General features: G+C 42.5%; 1 protein-coding gene across 1 annotated transcript in view; it reads right to left on the bottom strand.

Annotated features, from left to right (window-relative positions):
* Positions 1 to 2,627: 2,627 nt before the first annotated feature.
* The window catches only part of hhat (hedgehog acyltransferase), a 34,687-nt gene continuing 23,888 nt past the window's right edge, over positions 2,628 to 13,426 (bottom strand). Inside the window, exons 10-12 of the mRNA XM_028988464.1 lie at positions 11,598 to 11,799; positions 10,441 to 10,585; positions 2,628 to 3,525 (exon numbers count right to left, since the gene is read on the bottom strand). Coding sequence (XP_028844297.1) covers positions 3,440 to 3,525; positions 10,441 to 10,585; positions 11,598 to 11,799 — 433 coding nt within the window. The 3' untranslated portion in view covers positions 2,628 to 3,439. The remainder of the gene's footprint in view (positions 3,526 to 10,440; positions 10,586 to 11,597; positions 11,800 to 13,426) is intronic.

Here is a 13,426-nt window from a genome sequence, read left to right as displayed (position 1 = left end):
GACCCATCTTGAGGTGGATTTTGAGAGGCCTTCTTGTACTTTCCTCTGGGTTTCATATTCTGGGGACGGGGACGACTTTTTACATTTCTGATATCACAGTTTCACCAGTCAGACTGTAAACATTAGACACCGTAGTCTAGAAAAGACGGCGTCGGTTACGAAGTAGCTTGCACCCTTGCCCCCTTCCCATGTATTCATTAGCTCGAAGGACGCACAGCAAACGGCCACATTGGTTATTTTTTCACGTGCAAGTCAAACACTGTGGACAAAAAAAGAAACGGTCACTGTAAGCAGAGGCAGTTGCTGAGCTCGTCCTCCAGATTAACCTTCTCGGCCCATAAGCGGTTTTTCAGCTAACTCTTCATATACATTACTGCTGACAGGTTTCTTTTTTTTTTTTTGCACCGATATGGTGGTTTTAATGGAAATTGATTTTTTTGGTAGGAGGGTAAGAATCTGACTCCGGAATTAGCCTGTCTTTTTTCTCATATCAAAGTTGGGACCACAGGGACGATAAGGCAGGAAAACAAAGACCTTATTCTATATGATGAGAGAATAGAGAGCAGCAGAGGGTGAGACGCTGGAGAGCACGGTGCATTGATATTTTATGTGAATATTTCTGAAACGACCTCCACGGGAAGAAATGTGCAGAAGATTGTTGGTCAGGTGAATGGCAGCAGCTGCGCTGCCCTTTAAAAAGGCATGTCTCCTTTCTTCCTGCAGTTCCCTGACCTCCCTATGAAAACCCCACCCCCTAAACCCACAATGACCCACCGCCAATCAAAAACGCTTCCCAACAGGTGAGGGGTATGACACACACTCACGATTCGATTCGATTATCAATTATCGAAGCGTCGTGATGCCGCCTGGTGCCCGGAGCGGCGCAGTACAAAGATCACTACAGACCGTGTAGAGGCCACGGTCACTACAGACTACGGTCACTACAGACCCTACTTTTTAACTTTTAACGAAAATCATCAAGCAACGTCATTATGAAAGAATCGATTATGTTCTGCACCGAATCATCCACGTCTGCATCACAGTGCATCGGTTAGAAGTTTCATTTCAACCCCCTGACACACACAGGGCAGGCGAGAGGGGGAGAGAGAGAGAGAGAGAGAGAGAGAGAGAGGGTTGTGGCGCTACAATATGACTCACATTTGCTACATTGTTGCCCCAGATTTCGTGTTTGTGTACAAGGATCACAATGAAAGTTCATATTCATATTTTCTAAAACAGAATGTGTGAATCAAATACAATGTAGCGTGAAACCAGTTTAAAACCACGTCTGTTCTCAGGAACAGTATCGACCTTAGCCTTAAATTCTCTACATTAAAAAAAAACAAAACAATTTAAATAGACTTTTTTTCAGGGAAGTTACAAATGCTTGTAAACTTAAGTCTTTTAACTTAATCTTTTAATTTATTCTATATTGTCTTATTTTGTTTGTTTTTTTTGCCGATAAGGTTTGTCTTATATTAACTAGTATTCTGTAGTTTAAAAAAAATTACTTTATAAAAACCTTGATTTTGCTACATAAATAAAGATTATTACATGATTATATAATATAATTATATAATACAGTCGGAATGCCAGTATTCCACTACAGAGCTCAAATTTCATTCTCTGAATGCACGTCTTGTTCACACTCAGACCAGCTTTGTAGTGGTTCACCATGACCATCACGACACATGAATGTTGCCTGACCACTTAAATAAGTAATGAAGCAATAATGCAGCCCAGACTCATTAGAATTCCCCGAAGTTACTTCAAGTGCAGTATGCAGTCTTGTGAGTTGCAATTTTCATGCAGCTGAGACCAAATGTGTTGATCTTTTCAGAAAAGAGTGAGAGGGGCGACAATACAAACATTTCCAAAGAAAGAGAGCCAGTGGCGTGCAGTATGGAGGAATTTTACATATTTCTGAGCACTGGAATGGGCAAAGTGCTTTTTGACCCGTAGGGACTCTCAGCAGTAAAAGTTAATACCACTCAAAGAGGCTGTAAGGGAATCATAGGGGTGGCTTTAGAGACCGTGATCCCAGATTTTGACACATACTAGCTTGACCGAAGGAATCTTCGCCTAATAACAATAAAACAAACCAGAATAGACAAAATGTGCGTGCACTGCATGAGCCGGTAATGTGTGTGCACTAACTCTATATATATATATATATGTTACAGCCTTAACACTTCCCACAAACCTGCACCATCAAACACGGAACCAGCTGCTGTTTGTTCACATCGTTCCACTCCCAACAGTGCATCTGCTGAGAAATATTTTTTGGTGGTCAGCCCCCATTCAGCTGTCTGCTAGCACTAAGTACTGTATGAATGTACTGTATGTACGTAGGTGTGTATGCGTGTGCACTGTATGATTGGAATGTTTCAGAGATGGAGAAATGATTAATTATTATATTATTATGATTATGACACAAATATTTATGAAGACAGGTCGGGCTGTTTGCACCTCTGGATGGACATTTTAACTTCTGCAAGCACAAAGGAGGATTTGTAAAGAAATGTAAAATATTATTTATAATAATAAAAAGATTTTATACATGTAATTGTTGTCTGTGAGTGCATGCTCAGTTCATTAAAATGTGAATCATGCAAGTGTCTGGCACCCAAAAAAATGACATTTAATGTGTAATCAAACATTTAGGCATCTTGAGAAACAACAGTTTCCAGTAAAATAAAATCATTAAAATAAATCCATGAATAAAAATATTTCCATCTTCATTACTGTGCTATAAAATGGTTCTGATCAACCAGTTAACCAGTACTGCTTTGCTGGAGTTGATATTGATTATTATTTGCATACACAAGATCAATCTCGAGCCATACATGCATATTTCATCTTCTTCTGTCAAGATATCTTGTGCTAATGTAACATTTAAAAATTCTAACGAGAAAGTTCATATAAAGATAAGCATCGAAACTTCACAGCACCAATTGAATAGTTTTAAAGAGACAATGAGGCTACAGGTAATCTGCACGGTTTTCGCTTCCGCAAGAAACAACACATTTTCAAATAAAAGAAAAGGGCTTGGCAGGTGGATTACTCCTTTAAAGCAATTATGCATGATGAAATGTATTTTATATCACTAATCCATTGCTAATAGGGTTGTGTTCTTATGATAAGCTATTTAAAGTGTGATTCTGCACACGTGTTGGTCCCGACGAGCTCCGTGACGCCCGCACACATCTGAGACTCCTTAATGAAGCGGATTTTCCTTCGGACCCGCACACTAATCAGATTAGCACGGCAGATCCGCTCTCGCTTTTAGCGCCGAGAGACCAGACGGATTGCTAACCTGGACACTGATCAGCCAGAGAGGAGCGTGGAAACCCTTTACTTGGTGTTACGAAAATGGAGTTCAGCGGTTTGTACGCGTGTGAAAGTTGTTTTCTCGTTGTGTCCTGTGCAGGGAGGGTCATCACGGTGCTTCGCGGTCCCATTCCAGCCCAACCTGAGCGAAACAGTACAGGAAGCCAATCATGGGCGCGCCTATGTTCGACCACCCTGCAGAAAGAGACAAGAGGGGATCAGACATGTCTGATAAATAGGTGCATTATGGAAAAGCGTTGATTTTGAAAAAAGATCTTGAGAAAACGCTGGTTTTGCATTAGGCTAGGGTGAAAACTCGATTGACCTTTCTGAACCTATTATCTGCTCATCCAAATGCTTCATAGTGTGTTTAAGCTTCTGAACTGCAGAGGATTTATCCAGATTGTGGGCCTCTGTAGGGTGTCGCGGACCCTGAAAATGAGCACTCATCACAGCCGCAGCTTTCTAGGGAGAAAAACTGTCATGGTTTGAGTTGTACGGGTAACAGGTACGAGCAGACTTCGGGCTGTGCCGTCCATGGATAAATAGGGACGTTCTGGTGAATACCACTGCATGTCATATCCCTGTTAAGAATAGGCCGAATATTTATTCCGGCTTCTGATGTGTCTGATTCATCAGATTATACCTTGGATATATGGGGCTGAATTACTGACTACAAATATGGTCTGAAAATTGGTCTGTAAACATAACATGTAAAGTAATTGAAATCGTATTTACATCTGGTTGTATAACAAAGCACATAGTCCCTGTACGACTTTTCTACGTTAACTACAGCGTATCAATCTAGTGCAGATCTATAGTAACTTTGCTGTCTTTACGTAGTGAACCACATCTCGTTGTTCCGCTTCCATGTTCCAGAACCTCCGCAGTCGAGTGTCTCCTTTTAAAAGTCACGTAAATTACATCTTATGATGATTGAACCTGACTGGGCGAACTTGGTTTGCGAAACACTGCCGGTAAAGTTAAGCTGTTCAGGGTTGTCATTAATATAGTTTCATGTTTTGGTAAATCTGACACAGAACATATGGTCATGAAAATTTGCCTTAGAGTAACTGGAAATGATCTTGTCATGGAAAATATCTTGTAAAAATGTGTAAGAACCCTGAAGTATATATAGGCAGACCCAGTTGCAAAAGCTCATTGGTATTTGGTGTGATTTAAAGAAACCCTGATCGTGAAAAAGCGAGAGTGCATATAATACAGAACTCATGTTAATTTTGATTATCTCACAATGATGATGATAAAATGTCAAACATATTGATAAAAATAACAAATTGATGGCAGAAAGGCCACAGCAACTGCATTTCACAACACACACTCCAGAAAACAGAGTAATGAAATACAGTAGAGTGAGTTCAGGATCTGCACACATCCCAATCAATAGAACAGAGCAGCTGCAGCAGTGTGTGTGTGTGTGTGTGTGTGTGTCTTGAGTCATTTAGTCTGACTGGAGTGTGTTGCCTTTGGGTAAATCAATAGCCTGTCCTCTGTGTGTGTGTGAGTGTGTGTGTGTGTTTAGAAGTAAAGCTTGCTGAGACGAAGACAAATTGGACAAATCTGACAGTGGCTGCCACACACAGACATACACTTCCCTAAGGGCAGCACACACTTAACCCCAAACAACATAAATACACACAACGCACACTTCCAGAGCGAGACACCGGGAGGAAGACACAACCCTGTCACACTCAGCATGGAGGACAGGATTTGTGTGGCCTAGAAGGGTAAGGAAGCGAACTTGTAATCAGAAGGTTCGAATCCCGAACTGGCAAGATGCCAAAGCACCGTCCCCACACAACTGCTCCCCGGGCTCACTAAGGGTGAAATGCTTAAATGCAGAAGACAATTTTGTTGTGTCACCATGTGCTGTGCTTCACTGTAGCCTTGGTCTGCGCTCTTGCCAGATCCTATAGAAAGAATTAGCTGTGATTACGGACACTAATTATCACTAATAATCACTTATGCATGCACACACACTCACACACACATTTACACTATTCACAGTATTCTATACCCATGAGATTCACAGAGACCCTCACACACGCCCAGTACAGAGATAAAGCAAGAGAAGCGTGACTGTGTGAGAAAGACCGGATTGACAGAAGGAAAAGAGTCTACTCTGCCGCATCCAGACCTTGCAAGATGCCCGGTTTGTGTGTGTGTGGAACCGTGTGACAGAACAACAAAGAAAAGGGAGGGATGCAAAAATAAATAAAAAAATAATGTTGCTTACAGAAAAGACATCAGAGAAGGACGAGAGAGAGAGAGAAAGGGGGAAAACATGCAGATTTCTTCGTTATTTCATCACACCTTTACAGACTCAGCAGTTCTGTCTCCCGCAGTACTCCACTTCTGGGCAAACCCACAGGACAGGATTAGACCTGGATTAGAACCAACAACAGAGTCGGGGAGCATAGTACGTTCTTTAAAGCTACCATGACATGAATTTTCTTCTTTTGCTTTTTATATCAGTTGGTCCCCTAATACTGTATCTGAAGTCTCTTTCCAAAATCCATCCTTGGTGCAGAATTACAGCCACTTTGAGCCAGTCCCACGATGAGAAGTGCATTTTCCAGAGAAATTAAAATAAACCCATTATTTCTTCAGAGGCTCATGTGATGGAACTAAAAAATACATCTGTGCTCATTTCTACCTCCAATTACTGAGCGACTGCATGTTTGGAAGCCATGACGGTCGATGCAGAGATAATGTTTAAGGGGAGAGTGGGAAATTCTTTGGGTGGAAAAAGCATGAGGCACGGGAGGTAACCTTTCCCCTTATGACGACATGAGGGGACAAATTCCAGATCTGACATCTTGTGCTGCTGCTCTCTGAACGGCGAAGCAGGACGGCCAAAGCACTCTCTTTCTAGCCACTTTTCTAGCCATTTCTATCCACTGCAGGACCATAGACAGGCTATGGGTACTAGCATTAATATTAAATAATCTCACAAAGTGGGATTTTCCTGTCATGGGACCTTTAAGAAATGTGAGACGATGCCACACAATGCAGCCCACATAAAAAGTTGCCTCTTGCACCTGTATCTACAGGTTTACACATCTCTTATTCTACACCATTAAGGGTGGAATAAAAAAATCAAATACGGTTAATGGCTGTCATAGCAATCATCTGAGTTCTTAAATCACTGATTCTTAAATATCCTTTAAAAGAGGGAGCTGGCAGGAGGTTCCAGGTCTAATTTAAACATATGGTGGACATTATAGAATAATTTAAATTATTTAAACTCTCACACGTGACCAAAGCGCTCATACACAGATGCAAATATTAACTCACGGACATGCAGACAGATGCAGAGATTTTTGGACACCTGCTGTGCTTCTGTACCTGAGCCATACAAATTTGGCCACCACGGGGAGTCGTTTGAACGTGCAGGAATGTTTAAAGATAATCAATATGTTGTTGGGACATACAACCAGACACCTTGTGTGAGCTGGAAGACATTGGGAGTCCGATGGGAGTTAAAATATGGAATGAAGGAGGTGTAAGACGGGTTTCTTTCAACTGCCTCATGGCCAGTGGCACAATGAGACCACTACTGGATGAATAAAGGCTGCTCATCATAATCTTCTGCTGTAGTTTTCTATTTAGGAACGAGGTCAATTATCCACGTCAACATCCAAAATGAATACGGCATCCTGTGTTATTTAATCTGGGCTTCTAATACCATCTAACAATAAGATTTTAAACTTTAATCAAAATGCTGAAATGTAATTGAATGAACATACCACATCAGTGGTATCTACTAAACTTTGTCAATTTCCATTTTATTGTTTAAACTGACATTGAATATCAGTCTTGTAATTGTTAAAAAGTTATTACATAAATACATTAAAACTTTCATCATAAACTGTGATGAACATTGAATACAACCCTCAGTGACCTTGACCTTTCATCAAATCAGTCCATCACAAAGTCCAAGTGAGTGTGTCTATCAAACTTCAAGAAATTCCTTCAAGGCATTCTCCCTCGTGTTCTCAAAAATAGCATAACGCATTAATCCCGGCCCGTCCAACGTACCTCTGAACAGGTACTGTGCTTTTCCAGGCATAAGCGTCTTCCTACAGGATGTCACTGGGTATTTTAAGACCTTCCGTTTTGAACGTTACAAATCTGTGATATGGGGGCTAAACTGCAGATACTCAGACTTCTATGTATCTATCCAACCCCCCTGAAAGTGATCTATAAAACTGGTGAAAAAAAACATGGCTCTCTATATTGAGTATGCGAACACTCTGGCAAATATGCAAAATGTATGCAAATTAATATCTCTAATAACAATACTGCAGTGAGAACTAAATGACATGCCATTGGTGCCTAATGATGTCTGAGTGTTACTGGAGAGCAGATCATGGTTAATGTGCCTGTAGAGCCCCTAAAACCCTCATTTAAATATGTTTACTTAAAATAAATGAAGTCTTATGTAAAGTGGTGCATTAACCCTTTAATGTCGTGCTTATCATATTTGATATATGCATTTCAGTATAAACCATTTTGTATACTCTCTGATGCTTGTCTTCTACCTTTTGCACTACAACTATTCTCACATACAGCGAGTATAAAGGAAGATTTAGTGATAAATCCCTCAATGGTCATTTGTTATATTTTCTGGATGTTCCATAGTCCACAATGCAGTGTTTTGATGAATCAATTACACAATTTACAGATTGAAATGTGATATTTACAATAAAATAATTAGACTCATAAATATGCTAAATGGAAGTTCACTTGCTTGATGGCAATTTGAGTGACATTGAGGCCCTTGTAGAGACAGATGACGAAGTGGGAGATGGGAATGGGACTTCCAATGCAGAGAAAAATCCCAAAGTATCCAATAAGGTACAAAAAAACAGACTTGCAAATCTTTTTTTGTTGTTGTTAAAGGATCTAATAAGACTAAAGATAAAAAATTTCAGTCCATTTTTTTTCTTGGTTCAGGTATTAAAGGGTTGATTCCAGTTCTCTAGATAGCAGTCCAGCTCAGTATCCCTACATCCATCTTGCTCTGGTGGAAGGGAAGTGAATGTCACCGTGATACACAACGAAATTTAATGGGTCCACTTCCTTACGCGACAGGCCACCACTGCCATACTGGTGGGCAAACCACTGTATAGTCTTCTACTATGGACTAGATTTGATACTGCTAGATTTGACATATTATCCCTGTTAGCTTCAATTGGAAACCCAAGCAGGGAGATATATAGCGAACGGAAACGGGTTTTGCCATTAAAATGTTCATTCCAGACCATTACAGCAAAGATGGATGGAGGGAGAAGAAGTGAGAAAAGGGGGACTGAAGAAGAGACAGGAAAAAAAGTCAGGTGAAGGAAACCAGAAGCTACCTCAGTTAATGCTCTGTCTGGAGCTGAGCCACAAAGGAACCCTTAAACATGGACACACGCATACACACACTGACCGAATGCAGAATACTGACCGAATGCAGAATATCCTCTTACGTCAAAGTGTCCAGACAGCCTGTGTCACACGAGGACACTTTAACTAAAGCTCAATTATGTGTTTAAAATCACAGAACACACACACACACACACACACACACACACAGAAAAAAGAAAACAGCTATTACATCCTGTTCCGTGTCTGAGGAGTTTCATCTTCAAACTGATTGCATTGTACTGCTGCCATGCACACAAACACACACACATTATACAGCAATTCAGATTAATCTGAGACAAGAAGAGATGAGACGAGACGAGAAGACAAGAGAAAATAAAAGAAGAGCAGAGGTGAGAAGTGAAGAGCAGAGGTTTTATCTTTTGGGATGGGGAGATAAAAACAGTCCCTGGTGGCGCCGTTTCTAATCCTGATACAACCATGGCCAACTGGATTACACCTACAGATGGACAAAAAGAGGGAAAGACACCCATGGGTGGGTTTTGGGTGCACAAAAGCACAGGTGCCCGTTTAAGAGTGCAGTTTATTCATGTCTAATGCTGTGCGAGTTCTGGCAACAGACCAAATGTTTGGCCACCACCATGGCAGAATCACACAGATGCAGCAATTCAGAGGAAATATTAATGATGGGACTTCCTCCCTCCTAAAGAACAAGCCAATCAGTGCAGGGGGCAGGATTTGAACGTCCAGCTTCCAAGAGATCCTGGCACAATACTGGCACGATAAGCATATAAATGCAAATATTATCGCTAATTAGCATAAGACTGTTCATTCTGCATTTACAGATAAGTACAAGCAACTAATACACACACACACAAACACACACACACACACAGTCTCTGGACCTATCGGGTGAGGTGAGGCCACATGAGAGCACTGAGAGCAGCACCATGGAGACAGGTGTCAGAAGTGTCATGACCACTGCTGTGCCAGGTACCATGGTAACCATGCTGGAAGTGTAAGGGACTGAAGCCACATACACACACACACAGAATGTCCCTCCCCATGTCAGCCCTGTGTTATTCCCCCTAAACCCAAACTTTTTAGAAGGAGAGGAGCACTTTTTACTTCCTTGTTCAGGCCCTTGGGAAGCTAAAGTGTGTAATGGACTGCCACTTGGCCTGCAAAGAACCACAAAATGAATCTTTAATCTCAATCAAATCAAATTATCTCCCATTTACGTATCACGGGGGAATACATCGCCTCCCCTTAAAACCTCTGATGAAAAGCATTAATATGAGACGTGCCAGAGTTATTAATGGCACTTTACATTCATCTCCCTGCGTGGGACTGCTGAGCTTATTGAACCCGAGGCGCGGTGGCTGACGTGTCAGAAGCGAGGCAGGTTGAGGGATGAAGAAAATCTCCTTCAAATTGGGTTTGAGAGCGAGAGGGAGGAGGAGGGTTTGCCAGGAACGAAAGAGGTGGTTTGTGATTCAGAGTGAAAAATGATGATTGAGATAACATGCAGATAGGAGAAATGAACTCCTAAAGCTTTATCAAAATGGTGCGCAGGATCCCCATGAAGCTCATTTTTCATGGGTTAGATTGTGCGATTTTCTCTGCTGCTTTGTGGTATTGATACGATCCGTTCTGCAGAGACTGTAGCACCCTGTGCTGAAGAAGTAGGGAGCAACTGGTCATTTGGCTCCAGCCTACCTTGAATGAAGACCCTTTTCCAGAAGACTCTGCCCACATGAATTCCTCCGAGGAAGATCAGATTGGACAGGATTAGCATACTGGTGGAGAAGGCGGAGATAAACGCCAAGCCACGCCTCCTCATTGGCGGAGAGAGAAAGCGTTCCTGCAGAAAACGGGGGGGAAAAAAAGACTTTTATTCACCAGAATGATTTATCAGTCTGTCCGTCACAAACTGCATTAATGACTCAAGTCGCAAGCACGGAAAAACCAGCAGGGAACACATGGACTGAACGCGGCCGACTTTAATTAAGATGATTCAAGTTCAAATTGAAGGGATGGAAATCAAGGCTACGGATCAAATTATCAACTGTTCACTGGAGAAACGCTGCATGCAGTCTCATCCAAATCTTCTGCTGGTAGTAAATATGAATTTACAATATATATTATAAGCATGCAAGTACCTCTATATACACTAAATGTATTTTTTTTCTGTGGTTTATTCATAAAACCTTTTTGAGGCCACTTGTGCCCAGTTTTATGTTAGGAACAACTATTTGAGTTCTTAAATATCTTAAATGTGAGATGCATCAAACCCTTTAAACCCCTTCACCTACACCTCAATAGCAAAAGATAATTACTGTGCAGTGCATTCCACCCGGGTGCCATCGCAATAAGATAAATCAATGTTCATTTCATCTGTCATAATGTTATGGCTGATCAGTGCAGATGCATTACTGCCTATGTGAGTACATTAGATGTAATAAGACACGAGTACAAGGACACACACACACACACACACACAAGGATACAAAGTGATTTCCCTCCATGTGTTTTGCTCTCTGTAAAAGCCGTAGGAACATCCCAAACTCCCATCATCCATCACTGCCAGGGTCGCTATGGCGGCGGAGGTGGGAGGGGTTCTAAGCCCTGCTTCTGCTCCATATAAGCTGGCAGGGTGCTGCCCTGAGCTGATAACGCACTCCATAGCAGAGCACCAAACAGCATGATTGATATACACACACACACACACACACACACACACCTCCACCCCTGATACACATTATGTCACAGAGCTGTCAGGTCTATATCTGCAGCACGGCTATATTTCAGGCCCACCAAGCCGGTGTTTGGACGGCGTGGGGGGCGGAGCTTAGCAACCGCATTGGACCACTCACGGCGAGGCGCCGCAGGGGAGGCGAGGACAGCAGGGCACCCAGGCCGTTCTCCGCCAGCACCCCAGCCCAGTTCAGCACCGCCCACAGCTGCAGGTAGTCGTGACCCCCGTGCCAGAAGCAGACAAAGCCGAAGGCCAGTGCTATGGACAGGACTTTCCAGAAGCGGCCGTGGCGAGAGCCTCCTAACGGGATGTAGATGTATCTGCAAAACACAAATGGCACATTACTTTACAGTACCAGGTACACGTCTGTGTGTGTGTGTGTGTGTGCTTTTATAGATACTACAGAAAACAGACAAATAATGTGTAGAGAGGATGATCCTTGGCCATAATCACTTTCGCCAGGCAGCCAACATATTGATTTCCTGTCTGCTCAGGGTGAGGCCAAGACTGAGAGATTCCTTATATCAGTCTGCCTTTGAGGGATGGTGTCAATTACGCGCACACACACACACACACACACACACACACACACTTACACACACAGATGATATAATGTCCATGCTATTAGTTCTGGCAGAGGAATGAGGGATGTGTGGAAGATGAAACAATGCGCCTGTTGTAAAATTCTACACAGGCCCGGCATCTCTCAGAGCAATTTTATAATCAGAGGGAGGCAAGGGAACCCCGTGTGTGTGTGTGTGTGTGTGTGTGTGTAGGCGTGTGCTGCTCCACGTTGTAAGATAAATGTCTGTCATTAAATGCTGTGCCCCGCAACAAGGGCCACACAGTGTTGGGGGTGGGGGGGGGGGGAACTTCACAGTCAAAGCACACCCATCTACAAATGAGCTGGGGATAATCTCCATCAATGACATCACGGTTCGGCCGCAGCATGCGCTTTATGCTGAATGCATTGGTTCTGTGTCTAATTTACAATAAAGCAAGCTTACGTTTGAGATAGCTAGCTAGCTACGCGGCACAGGTTACAGTTTGTACCGTCAAATTGTAGCTGGTGTGATGAACGGAACGACATTGCATGGATGGATGTCCAGCCCTGGACAGTACACCTTGCATCTAGTTCGATTTGTCCTGTCCTCCGGTCCACCAGCGCTCCTGTGTATGCATCCATTTTTCCTCTCTTTCATGTAATCCCACCAGCCCGGCCTCTCTCTCTCTGTCTCACTGTTGCGGGCTTTTCCATTTCAGGCCTGAAGAAGCACAGATCTGTCTTAATGAGACCAGAGGATTGTGGGGGATTTTTTCCTTTTTTCCCCGAGGTGCGCAAGTGTGAGCCTGATTGGTGTCTCTGCTGCACACTGACCGCTGCTTGACTGCATCCCGCTTGATCTCTGTCTCGTTCGTGCTCTTTTATTATCGCCCGCTTCTTAATCCACTCAACCCGCACGGACACTTCACAACGCCAAACGCGACCGGGGGTCGGGACACGGTGACGGCAGCCTCCCTTCTAACACCGGGAAACGTATCTAGAATTTATGGCATGCAACCTTCCAAAGGCTCTCCACAGCCCACAGAGATATTGCAATTAATCCAGTCACATGCACAGCGCCGAACAATTATGAGATTTGATGGGACAATTCAAGCTGTCATTTTAGTCTTTATTAATCTTAGTCACATCCACACTCATTTTAGTCCAGTCAAGTTTCAGTCTACTAAAAGTCTGAGGATTTTAGTCATATTTTAATCAGAATTATCCATGAATATTTTAGTCTATTTTCAGTCAACGAAAACTGATGACATTTAAATCTAGTTTAAGTCAGAGAAAATTGTATTTTAAATCTCTTTTTTTAAGTAATACAATTAAATTTCATCTAGTCAACAAGACAAACTTCATTTTAAAGAAAGTGAAACCAAAGATCGCATTTTCTCCCA

This window comes from Denticeps clupeoides, chromosome 8 (assembly GCF_900700375.1).
Source record: "Denticeps clupeoides chromosome 8, fDenClu1.1, whole genome shotgun sequence".
Classification (NCBI taxonomy): Eukaryota; Metazoa; Chordata; class Actinopteri; order Clupeiformes; family Denticipitidae; genus Denticeps; species Denticeps clupeoides.
The sequence above is the reverse complement of the archived record's forward strand: the minus strand, read 5'-3'. Positions and strand labels throughout refer to the sequence as shown.